The following is a 19174-nucleotide window of genomic DNA, read 5'->3' on the forward strand; positions in this document are numbered from 1 at the left end:
TTGAATTTTGTGGTTCATGGTATGATATACAGAACAAAAATTATATATATTTATATATGAGCAAGATATATAGCTTCCAAAACGTAATCAATTATTATAATTTGATTTGAATGATACGAGATTTCTATATAGATTTTTTTTTCAGTTTCAGTTTCTTTTTTAGCAGCTCGTCGGATTGTCAACACCAGGCACAGCAACAACCACAATTGGCAACATTTGATTCCGATAACTATAACGATACCGATAACGATCATGATCATTGAATCGCTTTCAATTTCTGTTCATTTTTCAGTTTTATGCAATAAAATTCAAAAACATTCCCCGGTTTTTGTTCAGCATAAACAACATTTCAAGGATCTGTTCAAATTGTACGATTTAAAGCGACTACATATTGGGGTTATAGCAGCTGTCGTAGTACTAGCAGTATCGATATTAGAAGTAGTTGTAGTGGTAGTAGTAGTAGTTCGAGCAGTAGCTGTTAATATTTGAATGATTGCCACTGCCACTGTTTCAGCTGTTTCCATATCGATTTCCAAATCCGTTTTCGATTGCTCCAATCCCCAATCCGTTTGTGTTACGGTTCCCGCGTTGCGATCATTATCTGCATTATGATCAGCATCAACAATATATCGATCATGATGCGGATGATCATCTTTAAGTCCAACAACAACAATTCTCGTTACGTCTGTAGCGTCGCTGCCCGTGCCATGCATCCCTGCACACAGACAAACACAAGCGAGATAGAGATAGATAGTAGAATAGTGTTGATTTTTTTTTCATTTTTTTTTTTTTTTTGTGATTTGAATTGAATTTGTGATTAGATAGATTTATATGTTGTATACACATACATACATGTATAGTTGCATATATAAATACATACATATATTTACATATACACGCATATTGAAAGTGTGTGCGACAAATATATATATCGAGATATATATATATATATGCATATGTATATATATGTTGATTTTAATTTGATTTTGTCTGCGAGTTTCGTTTTTTTTGTTGTGATGCTTAGTCCTGCCCAGAGATAAAGTTTTATATACATATATTATATATAACATATTGATATACATATAATATATATATATATATACATATATTTTTGCTATATTCTATGCTTGCATTTTCGTGGTTGGTTTTTGAATTTTTTTGTTCTTGTATAGATTGCATAAAATTGAAATCTTGTTTTGTTGTTTTTTTTTTTCTTTACTTAAATTTGGTGCATTCTTGGATATATATTTTTAGTTGCATACTGTTGTTGTTGTAGCTGTTGTTGTTGTAGTAGTAGTAGTAGTAAAAGTAGTAGTAGTAGTTGTTGTTCTTGTTGTTGTTTCTTACTGAGGGAATATCTAGATATATATATATTTTCCTATAGAGGTGGTATTTCTTTTCTGTTCTGGAACTTACACACACACAACAAAAATAGTAGTAGAAATAGTAGTAGTAAGTTTAATGTTTTCTTTTTTTTTCGATTATTCATTTGGTTAAGTAAAAGTAGTAAGTTAGTTAGTTGGGTGGTAGTCAGGCAGGCAGGCGGGCATTTTGATATATTTTTTTTTGTATATATTGTTTTCTTTTATTATTATTTTTGTTTCTGGTTTCTGGTTTTTTGTTTTCAGGTTTTCTGGTTTCTGGGGAAAGGAGCTATAGCAACGCTGTGGCATTAGCATGATGGTTGTTGTTAGTGGGCGCCTACAGATACTATATATATGTATATATAAATCGGGGATTGGGTTCCGTGTTTTGTTATTAATTTTTAGCTGTAGTTGTTGTTGTTCTTGTTGTAGCTGTTTGCTGTTTGTTGTAGTAGTTGCTGTAGTTGATGTTGTTGTTATTGTTACTACCTTTTTAAACACTGTCATGAAAAAAGAAAAATATAAAACATAAAAGTCAAACAAATTAAAACGGGGGCAACAAAAAACTTAAAAATTACAATTATTGGATAAATTTGTTAGTGAAGTTCTTTTGTTTTCTTTTTTTTTTTGTTTTGCGCGCAGTTTATGTTGTTGTTTTTTACAGTGCGAGAAAAAAGCAGCATATTTTATATTATTTTCTTTTTATACGTGATGTTGTTGTAATTGTTATTGTTGTTGTTGTTTTTGATTAGACTGAGATTGTTCTGGATGTAGTAGTTGTAGTTGTTTTTCTTTTGTTGTAGTTGTTGTTGCTGCTGCTGCACACTTTTTGCTGCTGCTGCTTGTTAAAAATTTTCATTATGAATTTCATTTTTTTTTTTTTGAAGGAGGCATTTGCTCTGTTGCTTGTTGTTGTTGCTGGCTGATGTAGTTGATGTTGTTGTTGTAGTTGTTGTTGTTGTGGTACTTTGTCTTATAATACACAATGTTTTCTTGTATCTGTTGTTCTTGTTGTAGTTGTTGTTGTAATATAATACAGTGTATTCAATATATATTAGTAATAGCAGTGAAAGATTCATTTATCGATTACTCGATAGGTTTTTGGAGTTGTTGTTGCTGTTGGTGTTTTCTTGAGGGGTTAATTGTTTTGTTGTTATTTAGTAGACGCTTGTGTTTTCATGTTGTTGTTGCTGTGTACTTTATGATTTCTGTTGTAGTTGTTGTTGTGGTGTACTTTGTGGTTTAATGTTGATGTTGTTGTGGTTGTTGTTGTGTTTGTTCGCTTGCCATGGATGCTTGTGTTGTATTGTGTTGACAGAATAAAAGTTGCACGTTGAAGACGATAGCTGCTTTTCGTTTTGATCATTTTTTTCACACAAAAACTTTACAAAATTTAGATACTTTTGCTGTGTTCCTCAAGTGGCTCAAAATTTAAAATTCTCACATCAAACAATCGACAAAAACAAAATTTAAGTAGATATCAAAGTTGATTGAAAATTGATGTGGGATATCAAAGATATGTTGTTAAAGTTGTAAAAAAGCTGAGTAGTAGTAGTAAGAGTATCGCTTAAACTAATGCTTAAGAGTATAAAGAATATATAGCTATTGGTTTTCGAATTCGACATACCTGTTGTGTGAATGAATGATATTGTGTGGCGCATTGTGTGTATCAAGTGGTTATATTAGAAATTGGTTAGTAGAGCCGATAGGAAAAATAAAATGAATTAAGCAAACGAAAATATGCACTAGGTAAAGTAGTCTTAGAGCTAAGTAGTGTTTATTATTCAGAATCGCAAGTGGTTCTAGCATTTTTAAATAGTATAAAAAAAAGGTGTGCTTATTCATTAATCAATCAGTCAATCACTCATCAATCATCATCAATCAAACATACAATATTTTGCCAATATTTTTTTTAATGATTGCCTGTCATTTATCTATAAGTCAATCATCGTCAATCATACCTCGCAAGTAAACATGATTTTATGTGATTACTCATCAATCATCATCAATCAAGCAAACGCCATGCTGCCAATATATTTTTGATGATTACCTATCATTCATCTATAAGTCCATCATCAACAATCATTCAATCATAAATTAATTTTTCAAGCTATTTGGAAACATCTTATATTTATCAAAACTAAGAAACGTAATTCTATCAATCATTAAAAGTTCTGCATGTAATTACATTACATTACAAAATTATCATCTGCTGATCAATCCATTATAATCAATCGTACATAATATATGTTGCCAATAAATTTTTAACGAACCAATAGTATAATAATCATCGTCAATCAATTGCGATCAATTGTTTCTAATCACCAATTGTTTCTAATCACCGATTAGTTATTGACTTATTCCTAAGCAGCTTTTCAAATGATTGCAACCAATAGTAAGAAACGTAATTCCATCAATCATTAAAAGTTCTGCATGCAATTGTATATTTTTGCATGGTTGATTCCGAATCCTATGAAACGGCTTAGACCCAAGGCTCATCTGCTCAATTTAACCCAATGAAGGGAGACAACCTCAAGAGTTGACAGCACTTTTGATGCGCCACATTAGGTTTTGAGTAAAACAAAAAGCATGTTACCAGCTTATGTGATGACCAACTGGGGGAAAGGCGGCACAAAAGTGGCAGCAACAGCAAAAATCCCCAACTGAAACAAAGTTTGGTCAACTGTGGCAAAGTCTTCATCATATGCCACATAGCCATTATGCGTGGGAGGAGAAGGAGCAAGCTATAAAAGCAATTTTAATTGGATCTAAATGTTAAAGTTGACGCCTATGTATGGTGGACCAGACAAAAACAGTCACAACAATTATATAACAGAGGGGATGGGGGTGGTTGTGGTGGGACGAAGGGTTGGCGGCTATTATGGGCAAAAGCAAATAAAATGCCCATATCAGAGGGGCATAAAAGCAAATTATTCACACTGATTACACGAACTTTGCCGCTTGACATAAAATAAACCACGCTGAAAAATAAACCGTTATAATTACGATGCATTATATCAGACGTTGTGGAGAGTCGAGAGTGAGAGTGGAGAGCGAGAGAGGGGAAATGAACGTGGCGGGGTTTGAATATCTCTTTGCCGCTCTGTCAAGGCAGAGCATATGGCTGAGCGCAGTCTGGGGGGCAAATGTGGCACTAAAAACAAATTGAGGGTCCGAAATAGCGCAAGGCTCTAGATAAAACGAAAATAATCAGCAGGCAGCCAGGCCGAAGGACTCCCACCCACACACCCACACACTCGCACACTCGCTCAGAAATTGTCGTGTCATAAAAATAAAGTGCCTAAGAAACAGTGAAGAGAGCCTTGGCAACTGTGCGAAGCGAAGGACTTGCCATGACTACAACAGCGACAGCGCACAAGCAAAGCAGCAACTGGAAACAGCGGGGTAAACAAATGTTGATTTAGGATAAGCAAGCAAAACGGGGGCGGTTCAAATAACGAGGAGAGAGCATGTCCTATTCCCTTCTGCTCCCCTCTTTAGCTTCCCTTCTCACGCTTTAACATCGCTTCGATTGCAATTTAAATAAATAAATTTTTGCAACACACAAAAGTCTCGTTTTGGCTCGCATAATTGAAATCACAGGACACATACACATACAGGGTTGCCAACGCAACGGAACGTTTTAGGGTTGCCATTGTCATTTGCATATATGGCTATGCTCCCATATGAATTATTTATGCGCATTTAATTCGATAGTTGGATGCCACATAATAGAGCAAGGAACACCTTTCAATTCCTGAATCCTTCTCTCTGTTTCTCTATCTGTATCACCTATACACCCCCATCACTCACACGCACACAAACACACACATACACACCACACACTCTGGCACGCACACACACTCATGCATGATTTAATCATAAAAGTAAAATAGTTTTGTCATGTTTTATGTCGTCTCTTTCCCTTCTCTCTGCCATATTCAAAATGGTTCTATTTATGCGGTTTTTTAATGTGTTTTGTTTTCATTCTGTTTTTTTTGGTTGTTTCTTTGGTTTTTGGTCAGGGGTCAGAGGTTTGCCTTACAGTTATTTCTGTTTCTGCTTTTGATGACTTTTGGCATTTTGTTGTTTTCCTTTTGTTTTATTGAAATTTGTGTTTCGTCTGGCAGCACCTGACATACCCTGTAATTACCGCGGCGACTATCGTAAATCATGAGGCATTCTACACTGCAACGTATACGTAATATTTTGTATTAAGATATCTTTTACTATGCTATAAGAAATGGTCGTATATAAACGGGCTTTTACGTTATTTTCGTATTTTATTTGAACTATTAAAAGCATATTAAATGCCAATGAGTATCTTGCAGTCACATATCAGAGACTCGATTCCATATTTTTCGTGGTGCTTTGTTATTGTTATTGTCATGCATTCATAAATAAATAATGACAGCCATTACAATGCAGGTTTCCCTCGCTTTCTCTCTTTCTCTGTTGTGGTTTCCACCATGGACTAAGAGCACAACGTGCCGCTGAGGACATTGCTGGCATTTTGTGGTTAATTATAGCATAGTTTTGGGGGCGCTTACAAATTTTTTTTACGGCCAGGCTAACTGATACGATAATAGCACAACATGGCGCATATGTCAGCTGTTGTTACGAGCTCTTTCCGGTCGCTCGGTTTGCTTTTACTTTGGCACAGACAGCTTTAGATAATACTGATTGATCGTGTTTGCTTCCTGCAACGACGAGGCAATTAATTAATGAAACGTAGAGCAAAAGTTAAATAAGCGAAAACCGATTTGAATAATATTTTGCCAGTCACAAAAGTGATGCCAATAAACTCGAACAGCTATCTAAACGTGCCCAATTAGCTGCCCCTTGCAGCTAAAACAGCAAGCAAGTGTCGCTTTGCAAGTAGTTAGTATTGAATCAAGGGGACAACGAAGTAAAGCGCATTACGTATACGTTTTGTCAAGCGAAACACTGAAAAATCGAACGTCCTTGGGCTAGAAAAGCCAACCAAGCAACGTAGAAGTCAATTCACTCACTGACTACAAATAAAACTCAAACTTAAACTGAAACTAAAACTAAAAAAAGAGAGAGAGAGAAAAATAAAAAACAATTTGCAGTCAAATGGAGAGACAACAGAAGCCGAAAGGGGAGTTTGGTTGGCCGCAAAGAAGCCGTGGCAAGTATTGCGTGACAACACGAAACAAGGCAAGCCAAATGCGATGAGCATAAGAATACATATCCATCTAAGAGCTATATTGCAAGCTAGCAAGGATAACGACAGGCGACGACCGACGGACGAAACGGGAAGCGCAATGAAAACCGCAAGACGCAAAAGGCAAGAACTGGCAGCCAGCCAGGCAGCGAGGAGGAGGAGGAGACGATGCCATAGAAAATGAGTGGAAAATTAACAAAACGCGGGCGCACATAGATAAAATGAACGTAAAGTGACTCGAGGCACAAAACCCTCTGGAACTATGCAGGTAGCAACTACCTCTAGCTCCCCTTGATAGATGGGATCCCACTAAATATGCAGCTGACTGTCAGAGTGAGAGAGGTAAAGAGAGAGAGAGAGAGAGGTGAATAAAACGACCCTGACGGTTGGCAAATGCAAATACCACAATTTTTTGGTGTATACTTGATGAAGTTTTGTGTGTGCTGCAAAACTTTCGGTTAGTTTCTCACTCTTTGTCTCTCTCTCTCTCAACTGTAGTCAAGTTGTTGGGCTGCCACTTTGTGAATTGCTTCAGTATTTGTCCCAGAACAGAACAGGACAGTTTTTTTTTGTTGGTCGCTTACATCGATTGCCTTGCGGTTCCCCCAACTGAAAATCTTATGCAAATATTTTGTTTGCATTTTTCACTTCATATTTAACTTGTTATCGCTTTCCATTCATTCTGTTTCGTTACGTTTTGCTTTCGATTTCGCTTTGTTGGAGGGCTCAAGCAATAAATTCATGTTAAATTTATGGCTCTGCAGCAGTTGGGGGCGTGGCAGCGTCACCAGCAGCGATTTTAATGAATTCTATTGATTGGCCTGACCAGAGCACAGCACAACCGTTTATAATGCCTGTCATACCTCGAAGAAGGTCGAAGGTCGCAAGCCACAACTGGCTCCTTGGCAGCACTGACTAATGAAATATAGTTGCCACAATATGAAATTAGCATATAGGATAAGTATATACATAATGTATAATGTAAAATAAGAAGCGAAGACACATTTAGAAGGTGTTCTGTCTACTAACTTATGCATTATTAATAATTTATTGTGTATTAAAAACTTGTTAAACACAATAATTAGTGATAAAAACTATGTCTCATACTTTTTAAAGTCAACAGCTTGAAATTATCACACAATCCGTGACTGACATATCAGAAATTCAGTCTCTTTCCAGGCAATTTGCAATTAACCAAGTAGTAAAACGCATCAAGCACACACAATGCAAAACAGTGCGAAGCTCCTGCTGCCACAAATGGTACGGCAAACAGAATTGTGACGCCACCAATGGCCACATTCAAATTGGCATGTTCATTATGCACTTCTCGGCCTGTGTTGTCCAGGCCTAATTTACACGCCCACATAATGTGGCAAGGAAGAAACGAGGTGCATGGATGGCATGGTCCACCAAGTTCATTCATTTTGCCATTCATTGGCAGAGGACACAGCAGCAGCAACTCGATCTGGAGTTGGCTCCGTACTCGCATTCGCATTCGTATTCGTATTCGTTTTTGTGGCACAAACAAACACAGAAAAGAGCACTGTGAGTGCAGCAGACACTTGCCACTGTCTAGCCTCCGTCTCTTTCTATCTGTGCCTCTGTGTCCGTTTGGTTGCTCATGCAAACGCAAGCAACAAAAACTGCAATCCGACAAGCAGATAAATTCCAGATAAACAGCCAAAAGTTTGTCGGCTTTTTTCCAACAGCAGCAGCAACAGCAGCAACAACAATGCCAAATATGACACTGGATCGCTGTCTGAGTTATTGTGGCTTTGGCCTTACTCCAGCCAGTGGTTGCTGTCGTAGCTGTTGCAGTTGTTGCTGCTGCGTTGACACTTGCAGCATTGGTGCGTTGGCCTGTCACAGCGAAACATGCGACGAGGCGGGAACGTGGCAGATTTCTGCAGTTTGTCGGCCTTTTGAAGTTGTGCTGCAAGCAAACACAAATTGGCCGACAACGTTGCCGCCTTGCTGTCTGGGACAACACAACACAACGCGACAACGGCTGCGACTGCGACTGCGACTATAATGAGAACAACAACCGGCGCAGCGTTTAATTTCATTTTTATTCAAAGTGAAATATATAAAAATTAAAAATGGCATTTAACGGCGCAACTTTGTCGACTGTCATAAAAGTGAGACATGTGCCACGACACTGAATGAATGAGGAGGAGAAGAGCTGAAGGCGCCAGGTGCAGTTGTGCTGGATGTGGCCAATGTGGGCGTTGGTTGCTCGCCTATGCGTCTGCTTTTGCTTTAGCATTGCTCTTGCTCGCTGACTCGAGTATCATTAATGTTTGATGTGCTGCTCTTGTTGTTTGCTGTTTGTGGCTGATGTGTCAGCAGCGTTTTGAGCTCGACATGCTTTGGTGCGGCAATTAGCCAGTCTAGATTTCAGACAGAGACAGCTGGCTTAGGAGAGAGCGGCTTAAAGCCTGTTAAAGGCTTAAAGGCGGCCACAAACGCATATCAAGTATACGCACCGACTGATATTAAGTATGCGAAAGAAAATCAAAATAAATATTATATTGCTGAAAATGAATTTTTCTCTGCGTGGGATTATTACGCATACGCCACGTTATAAATTCACAAAAATTAAAAATTCTAGCTTAAATTATTATGCACAGCACTCAATTTTTATGCACACCCAACAGTCACTCTCTTTTATACACACGCGCACACAGTCTGGCATATTAAATACACACTGAAGTGTCAAAGTTTAAGCGCTGGTAAATAAATAAATTAAAAATGTAAATAAAAATTGTGTGTTTGCGTGTGTGTGGCAATTGAAAAAGTTCATATTAAAAAATAAAGTTAAAAGTTCTTTTCAGTTCCTAAAAGTTATGCTTGTAAAAATACGAAACTAACAAAAAAAACCAAAAAAAAGAGAGCTAACTAATTGGCAAAATATGGTTTGCAATTACATGTACAATGATTATAATTTTTACAACTCTCTCCACATGTGGGCAATAAAAAGCAGGTGTGTGTGTGTGTGTGCGTGTGTGTTGAGTAAGTGAGTGTTTGTGTTTTGTATATGTGTGTGTTTGTATGGGCAATGCATTCGTTGTGTTGTGTTGTATTCTCATGATAGATATGTACATAAATATGTATACACATATACATAAATATGTATATAAATACTATATATAGTAGAAATATAATTGTAGTATTCCATGTAGAGGTGCATAGTAGGTAGTTTTTTATACTTATAGACTATTAAGAAATAGATATAGTAAAAAATGTGAACGCACTTGGTTGAATCTCACCTGTGCTCAGGGTATAATCCCAGCTGGTGTCTGTTTCATTCTTATAAACATTCAATTTCTCTGGCTGCAAAGAATATCATTTATAAATGTAATTGCTTTGATTGTTTTTTCTTCAGCGTCGTTTCAACTTACCTTGGCAAAATCAATTTTTAGAGTGCAGCAACCGGCATAGATGTCGGCTCCATTGAGATTCTCGCGAGCACGTGTTGCCGCATCGAGGCTATCGAATTCGACCATGGCCTGAACGCCATTCTTTTTGAAGATGACAATGCGCAGCACTTGGCCATGTGGATTGCAAATTTTATGCAAGACATCCTGCAAATACAAAAACAAAGACGTAGAACGGAGCGTCAGACATTGAGTACTATACGTTAAAGCAAATTACAATCCTCTGGTCAACTGTCATATGCAGCAAACCAAAATGGACTTTTTGACCACAAAAACCCCAGAAATTCCAGGCAACGAGTTTTTGACTGCCCGTTCCTTCCTGTGCACTCCCGCATTGTCCTCTGACTAATTAATAAACGAGCAAAAAGGACTGCACAGTCAGTACTGCAGTCCAAAAACTGCAATGAATGCAGTCTCGCAGTCTCGCTCTCTCCTTCTCTGTCTCCCTTTCACATTTGAGTGCTTGACATTTTCTGTCTGACCAATTTTCCGGCCAGCTTTCATACTCTTTGTGCAGCAGGTTCTATGAGTTCGCTGGCAGCAAAGAGCCATAAATTTATTGTATTGATTTCAATGATGTTCACAGTCTCTTAATATAATAATTGATTACGTTTAAGCTTGAATTCTTAGGTTTATTTAAAGTTAAAAAGTTTTACAGTGCCATGATTTACTATAAAAAGAAACCAATGCGGAAAAATACTGAAATATACTAAAAGCATTATTCGATATCTCCATATAGTACATCAGTAAGCGATAATATCGCTAAAATATACCAAATTAAATACCGAAAAATACTAAAAGTTATATTTGGTATATCGATATACTACTGCATTCATATAAAATGATTTTAAATTGACAACTAAGCTTCAATTCTGAAGCTGTTTTGTAGTCATATAGTTTGAAAATGTCAAGAACTTATTATTTATTTATTTATTTATTTATTATTTATTATTTTTACTACAACTTTGATTTTATTTTTTGACTCAATTGATTTCATTTCATTAATAATCTAGAGTATTCAATATTCCGCCTACGACACTTAAACAATTTCATTACTTTTTTTTTGTTCAACTGCCGTTTTATAATTGGAATTTTTCGTTTGGTTGGCTTACGGTTTTGGCTCGAGGTTTGCCCCCGAAAAACGAAAAATTGCTGGTATTTCACTGACAGTTGGCGCGAGCAAAACTCATTAGCATAATTTAATAAGCAGTTTTTGTCTAGAGTGCGAGAGAGAAACAAAGCGAGAGAAAGAGCCAAGTGCAAGAACTTGAGCTTTATGATGAAGAGACAAGAAGACCAAAGGCAAGAGAGCATTTTCCAATTAACATTTATAAATTTTCCAAAAATTACGTTAATGAGTTTTGCAGCAGACGCCCGCGAGCCAAACATGTCTTAAGTCCTCAACAAAAACCTACAAAATACATAATACCCAATACTAATACTATATATTCTATATATATAGAAATAGTGGCGATGGGAAAGGGGAAGTGGCAGCTTGTTAATTTATGGCAAATTATAATGAGGCTGCTGTTGGCATGGAAATTTATGTTAAATTTAAGCTGTAAATTTGCATCGTCTCATTTCGCTGAGTTTCTATTTATTCATTTGAAAGGGAGAGAAGAGCATCGGCTACCGGGGAGCGGGGGCTGTAATGGGTTAAATGTTCAATTTGCACAAGTTTTCCACCAAAAGGGGAGGGGGGGAGGAATGAACTTGTTGTGATTGCCTCTTGTCTTTGGCAAGTCCTAGCGCGTAAATCTTGTTAAGAGTTGCTTCTGCTGTGCCTAAAAATATTTATTATTCATGGAAATTCATCGATAAGTCTGCGCATCAAATTTTGCACTTTCGCTTGAAAATGTTTGCACAGATTTTCCAATACCCAATGATGGGGGCAGACAGCGAGGGGCAAAGAGAGGTGGCGGGTGCTAAGGCGGTAATTGACAGCTGCCAAAAATGGTTCGAGTTCGAGTTCCGAGTCGGGGGAGTGCGGGAAAAGTGGAAGGAAAGCTTGATTAAGTGGCTTATAAAGGCATTCAGAGCGGCGGCCTATAGAAATTTTTGTTTTCATTTTGTATTTATATTTCTTTTGGGAAATCTTGGCTTAGCGTAAAGTGAAGATTAACAGCAATCGGGAAGCAGCCGGAGGAACAGGAAATGGATTTAATTTGATTCTTAACAAATTCACGGAAATATAGAATTTATATTTAAATTATAAAAAGATTTGTATCTTGTTACGGTAAACATTCTTCCTCGCCACTTGTGCAGCAATTTATTTTAAAGTCAATTGCGAGCTCAATTTCGTAGATTTAGTCTGGGGAAATTTGCAACAGCTTTGCTTAAGCCTGTTTACTAAGTATTACGTGTTCTACGTGGGATATGAGTAGAACAAATAAAAATAACTGGGCTGCTTTTGTTTACTTTCAAGTGGATATTTGATCGCTTTTGTAATAAAAGCACTTTAGTGTCTTCGCTTACTTGTCAGACTTTTCCATCGCGATATTTTGCTATGACTACTGAAATTAACTTAAAAGGTTAATTAGCGTTGCCTAGCATTACCTTTGCAATTTACAACGAGCAGATGTCAAGAGGATAACGTTATCGCACTTTACAGCAATCAAAATGCTCTCAACCGATATAAAAACACGAAAGAGATCTGCAGTCGAGTGTGCTCGACGGTGAGATACTGATTTACAATGAAAGCGAAACAGCTCGGTATTATTGTTAAGATATACCAAATTAAAATATAAAAAAATACTGAAATATTGAACAGTATTATCGTTATAAAATATCAAAGAAATATGTCGAAATTTACCAAACGTATTATAGACACAATGTACCTAATTAAAATCCCAAAAAAAATTTAAAATGTACCAAATGCTGAATTTGGTATTTCGACATGCTATTCATTTAAAATACATTAATTTAAAAATATACCATGGAGTACATAAAATACAATTCCAAATTATTAACATTATAAAATGATTTCTTGAATAACTTCTCAGATGTTTATCTATAAAGGTCGTTCAATGCAGCAGCACTCATTAAAAAGACTCGATTTACTTCTGTGTGTTTTTCTGTGTTCTTTGCTGAAACTGGCTCGATAATTGCGACATTTACAATAATTGCAGACATCTTGCCACCCACATGTCCAGCAGCTGCCTTGGCAATACTTTGCTTTACTTTTCTCTCTCGTTTTCGCTCTTGTGCTCGACGCAATTTGCAATAAATGCAGAATGAGTGCAAAACTTGCACTTGCATTCCGCCTGCACAAGCACTTGCAACTTGACACAGTCAAGAAGTAAAATGCATAACTATAAAGCGCAGTGTGCACAAAAACTAATTAGAAAAGTTCTGTGGTTCCCAAGGACGGTGGTGCAAACAGAGTGGTGAAGGGAGGAGGGGGAAGTGCTGTGGCAAGTTGTTTATCTTAGATCGCAACGCTGTGGACAACTCTCGCCCAGCTGGCAAACGTTAAATGTGTGCGAAGCGATGAGCAGGCTAAAGCAGCATTTATTAATAATTAAGTAATAGAACACACTCTTTAATTTCTCCCTTCTCTCTCTCCCTCTGTCCCTCTTGCTATCACTAGACAGACATCAGTGTGTGTCCACCAAGTGTTTGTTGTTGCTTGTGGTCGAGTGTCGACTAGTAAATGAAAATGTGACTCGTAAAACAGCAGAGAGTGAGCTGATATTAATCTTTGGCCATTATGTGGTGCGAATTTCTAATAAATAATACATCCGCTGACTTAGGCGATGGAATAGGGCAGCAATATAGCAATAAAGAATAATCTTTAGCCTTAACAACTTAACTATCAAATAGAAAATATGTATATTTATGTTGGTTGAAATAAAGTCAAGTTTCCAAATAAATACTAAATGTTCATTGGACAGATTCATTTCTTCGACAAAATAATATACTAATATACAAAAAAAAACAAATTGGTTTTTGTACCAAACTAATAATACAATATTAATCGGTTATTACTAAATGTTGTACACAACATTTGAAACGTTCGTGCCTCTAAATAGTATCAACAAATTTTTTATTCAAAGTCATTAAAAAATCGTATTTCTTTCTGAACACAAAAAAAAAAACATTTCTTTGGATTTAGCGGAAACGCAGGAAACATGAGCTTCTAAATCAATTTCATATGTTTTTGGCATGCAAATGTTTTCGGCACTCTTTTTGCCATAAATTAAATGGAATATCAAAACAAAAATGCATGAACGACGGCAAAACAACAAGGTTTAATGAAAAGCATTTTCATTTATATGAGAAAAACATAAACACACACTCGATGTAGAGATTATGTGGTATGAGTTGGCTGGTCGAAAACTTCAGTGACCCACTGTCAAGCAGCTGCCACTGCTGCTGGCAAATAAAAAAGTTAAACATGCCACACGCGCTGGATGTTGAAATTAATAAACAGTACATAAGTAATGCAAAAAGGCGTTGAAATAAAACAAAAAACAAAACATGAGAAAAATCTGAAAAACAGCGGAAAAATAAGCGAAAAGGCAAATAAACCGCGTCAAAATGAAAATATTAATAACACACAAGTGTGCTAGCGGGGGATAAAAACGAGGGGAACTGTGGCAAAACACGAAACAGTTATTTAAAAATAAGAGCTATGTGCCGGGCAGGATACATACGTAAAATTTTATAAGGCACTATAACTTGGATGAGGCATTGCAATGTCCGCAGGACACAACGCAACGAGAGCGTTGGTATTGAGGGCCAGCGAAAGTAAAAGAAAAAACAAAACCAGAATAAAAACAAGTAAAACAAAAACCGAAAAAAATAAATTAATATTTTATCTAGCGCAGAGATTCCACATGCAATGCCACGCCCCCCACAGAACGCCCACATGCATTTTGTTTGCCATTTTATGGCCATCATCAAAAGCGCATTAAAATTTTACTAAGGCAGTTCCACCCACCCCCAGTCTCTCCTCCTCTCCCCTGCACTCCGCCCCCAAGACCTGCTGTCCAGGCGTGCTAAATATTAAATCAACCACAACAACAACAATAACAACGGAAACTCATTGCAACGGACGCTCGTGCAACAAACGAAGCTACCGAACGTTGTCCAGCCGACAGGCAAACAATTTAAGCGGCTTTCCAGGTCCGTCAACGTCCAGAGTTGCCACCCCATCCCCATATCCTTTGCCATCCCCATATCGCTCTATACACACATACCCCAAACACTCTCCACCGCACACCTCGTGTCTTTCGGTACAGTTTCATTGTTTGGGGACGCTGATAAAAATGCCTCCTCGTAAAATGTGCAGGTTTTTTTTTATTTATTTTTTTTTTGTTTTTCTTTTGGCCAAGCGCATTAAATATTAATAATATTGTGTGCTTAGTTCTAATATCAACATTTTAGTGGTCAGCTGTGCTTGTGCGTTTATTTGATTATCACTTACGAGTAAATGTCATAAAAATTGCGATTTATGTCATGTTGGGCCATTAGTTAGCCTGTCGACTATCTGACAACCTCATCTCTTTGTCTCGAAAATAAACGGACTGCGAGAGGCTAAACAACACACAAAATGCTTTTATAATATTCTTAAAATACTATGCCACAAAGTTGATACATTGCCCAAGTTTAAATGCTCAACCCTTCGCACACATTAGAAAATTGTTCAATCTTTCAACCAAATGTGAGTACATATATTTCTTAATGACACAAGCTGAAATTGAGCACAGGCAAAAGAAAAGTTGAAATAGTATTGGATTTGGTTGACAATATGGTACTCTTTGGTATAATTTGAAAGTAATGAGTAATAGTAGCATTAGGTATATTTAGTATTTTTCGGTATTTTTAAATAGTATAATTTATTATTTTCGGTAATATAAATCGGAATTCTTTAGAATGCTTCGGTATTTTAATTTGGTATGTCTTAAGAATAATACCGCACTGTTTTCCTTTTATTAAAAATGAAGCTTTCTTCCTTGTTTTCTAAAATCCAATTAAATTACTAATTCTGTTTGAAATTATTTGAAATTAAAATAGTATTATATATAATACATTTAAATACTATTTTGTCTACTAATCTGATATTAGTAAGTAAAGTATTAAATAAAATCTGTGTAAATTATAATGCGAACGTGGTTGCCTTGGTTTGCCTTACTAGTTTTTAATGGAGCTTAACATAATAAAAACCTTATGCAAAGTGCTGCTTATGTTTGCGAATTTCAGTTATTATCATTAGCGCATTTAATGGCATTAGTTTTCATTGAATAGTTTTTATTTTCCCATAAACTCAGCACTGCTAACTTAAATCATAAAAGACTGAAACACATTCTACTAAATCCTGTTCTAAATATTAACACTACGAATTACCATCAAGCTGCATTTTATTTTAACGCTTTTTGATGGCTTGCTAAATCATGGTCATATAAATTTTGCATTTCCTTGGTATTATCATCATCAACATGCGAGTCAAAAGCTTTTTAGCCTTGATATTTTATATGCCATTTGTCTTGGCAGCTGCATTGTGCCCGGATGAAACACGTTTGCCACTTGGCTTCCACTTCTTCCCTCTCCCTCCTCTGCTTCCCTTTTTTTTCGCTGCACTAATTTCGATTGAATTTTTGAGTCTGCCTTGGACACAGCTTCAGAAGTCAATGAACTGTGTGCCTGAATTCGCGATGCCTCGAAGGCGCAACCACAAATTCAACAGGCTGCACTTCAATTTCTTTTTCTCTCCTTTATTTTTTGTGCACAGTTTGCTTGATGTTTTTTCTGCATTTGAATTTCTTATTGACCCATTTCTGCTGGGCACAAAGCCCCTTAAAAACCGGTTTGCCAGTAATTTGCAACACTTTTGGCTAACTGCAACAGCAGCAGCGGAGGCAACAACAAAACACACAACAAGAAAAAAAAAGAAGGAGGAGAATAAAAAAGGTTGCCACTGAGAGCCCTTCGGACTCTCGGTCTTGCTTTCGGTCTCAGGCTCAGACTCAACGTTACGTTTTTGGTCATTGCCTTGCTTCTTTCATTTGGCTTTTAACCAGCTTCCCATGTGCCGTTAGCCGATGTTAGCCAACCACTTGACAGCCTGGCTAACTGGTGTGGCCAGTTTTGAAGGCAAAGTTCGTGTTGCATTCATATATAAGTAATACTTGCAAATACATTACGACACAATGCATATTGAGTACCAGCAACAGCAGCAAAGCAAAGCACAGCATCTATTATAGCTTAAAAGCCAAACACACTTTCACTTTACATGTTGTGGTTATGCTCTATAGATCTTTGCTTTTCTTGCAGATAGATTTGCAGTTGCCATTTGTTGAAACCAGTTTTGTTAGTCTTTTCTTAATTGATTCCCATTTACAGATACATATATACTATATTTCGATATTTTTGTTTCCATTTATTTTTGTATTCTTTTTATTTCGTTCGCAGAAATTGAAGTCAAGTCATCCAGCAATTGATTTTAATTGAAGTACGCTGCCTTCGGTCTCATTATGACTCGAATTACTCGAGTGTCTGTCCAATTTGTAAGCTAATATTCCCAGCTAGACGTGCAACTGATACACATCAATCTCTCGGGCAACTGCTGCTCGAGTGTCTATTAGCATTTAATTGAGATATCCATGGGTCTCTCTCTCTCTCTCTCTATCCACTCGAGTCACCTGTGTCTCCACAAAGTTGGCTCATTTAAGTGTTAATATTTCATAGCTAACGCTTTTAGCAGCTGTGTCAATTGCCGCCACTCCATTTCCATTTCATTTTGCAAAACATTTCTCAATCCAATGCCGGAAATGTGCCAGTTTTCCCTCCTTGCTAACTGCTTTTATGATCGCCTTACGAACTCACTTTTTTCTATATTTTTTTCTATCAACGTCACGTTTTTCTTTTGACTTTCCACTGCCACTGCCGCTGACACGTATTTCAATCGTTGTTGCAAGCTTTGTCCGGTCGCGCACTTTCTCAGCCAGCAACACATTTTTTTCAATTAAACTTTTTTTTGGGCCCAACCTAGGCGAGTTTTTCCCAATTTTCGTTAATTTGCATTATGGAAATTTATAGTTAGTGGAATTTGGGGCGTGACGGCGCAAATGAAATGATAGCAAATACACAAATATTTGCTGCGACAAACACTGAACGTCAAAACATTCGCATTATGATTTGTTTGCCTCGCGATTGCCGCCTTCGCTTTTCACAGTTTTTGTTGCATCAATTTCCATTTCGTTTTATGTAAATTTGTCAATTTGAAAGCAAAATGCTATTCAGCATTTTTGTGTACTAAAATAGAGCTATTTCAAGATGATTTTATGCCGAAGCTTTGCATATTTTATGCGGTTATTCGAATTTTCTTTTGGTTGATAGTTTCACATTATTTATGAAGCATAAATCATTTTATCTATACGTTAAAAACTCAAGTATTTTAGTCGAAATTCTTCCTTAAATTCTGTAAATATTTCCCTTTGTCACAAATCAATATTATGTTGATATCTGACCAACATTTCGTTAAAACCATAAATAAATTGAGTGTTCTTTTAACACACACTTTTGACAAAAATCTTTTTTTCATATTTTCACGCAATTTGCGCAATATTTTATTACATGCTCATTATAAGAATTTAAAGGTTTCCGCTTCCGTTTTATTACTTATACATGCGAAGACAGAGACTCGCACTTGTGCGTTTCATTTTTAACATCCGGCATTTACAGCTCCCCATTGAATTTGGTTGGCTTTTCTTTGATTTCATTTTTTTCAATTTGTATTTTAATTAAATTAGCAATGCAAATGACTTTCATGACGCGATAGCCCTGCCTGCGTGTGTGTGTGTGTGTTTGTATCAAGAGTTTATTATATAGATACATATACCCGTAAATATGTAGAGCATAAACCCAATGACCCGGGAGCATAAAAAAACGCCAACTCGTTTAATTTGCCAAATACTTGGGCATCCTTATCGCACCTTAACGCAGCTCTTAAGTAGCCAAGGCAAAGAGACTGCTAATTTTTGTTGTAGCTGCTGTTGTTGTTCTCCTTCTCCTTCCTCGCGGCTGCCAAAGTGGGTTTTACAACCAATAAAAAGAATTTTATGACCACAACATTAAAATGTTCAAATTGAAAATGGGCACAAAACAAAGCAGGCACAATACAGGAGGCAACATGAAAAGAAAAGCAACTACAAAACAGGACAAGACAGGCACAACAGGACAAC

The 19174-nt window shown here is 36.7% G+C and overlaps 1 protein-coding gene across 27 annotated transcripts in view; it reads right to left on the reverse strand.

The window, feature by feature from the left end:
- LOC133844720 (heterogeneous nuclear ribonucleoprotein L) overlaps nt 1-19174 on the reverse strand; it is a 139267-nt gene that overhangs the window by 56614 nt on the left and 63479 nt on the right. For 15 of the 27 annotated variants that reach the window (XM_062278824.1, XM_062278829.1, XM_062278845.1 and 12 more), the window contains 2 exons: nt 9954-10136; nt 9807-9885 (listed from right to left, as the gene is read on the reverse strand). In XM_062278824.1, coding sequence (XP_062134808.1) covers nt 9807-9885; nt 9954-10136 — 262 coding nt within the window. Of the gene's footprint in view, nt 1-7; nt 716-1145; nt 1865-9806; nt 9886-9953; nt 10137-19174 lie in introns of those variants that run through there. The other 12 variants (XM_062278827.1, XM_062278831.1, XM_062278833.1 and 9 more) reach the window with 5 other exon arrangements.

The sequence above is a fragment of the Drosophila sulfurigaster genome, chromosome 3 (assembly GCF_023558435.1).
Source record: "Drosophila sulfurigaster albostrigata strain 15112-1811.04 chromosome 3, ASM2355843v2, whole genome shotgun sequence".
Lineage (NCBI taxonomy): Eukaryota > Metazoa > Arthropoda > Insecta > Diptera > Drosophilidae > Drosophila > Drosophila sulfurigaster.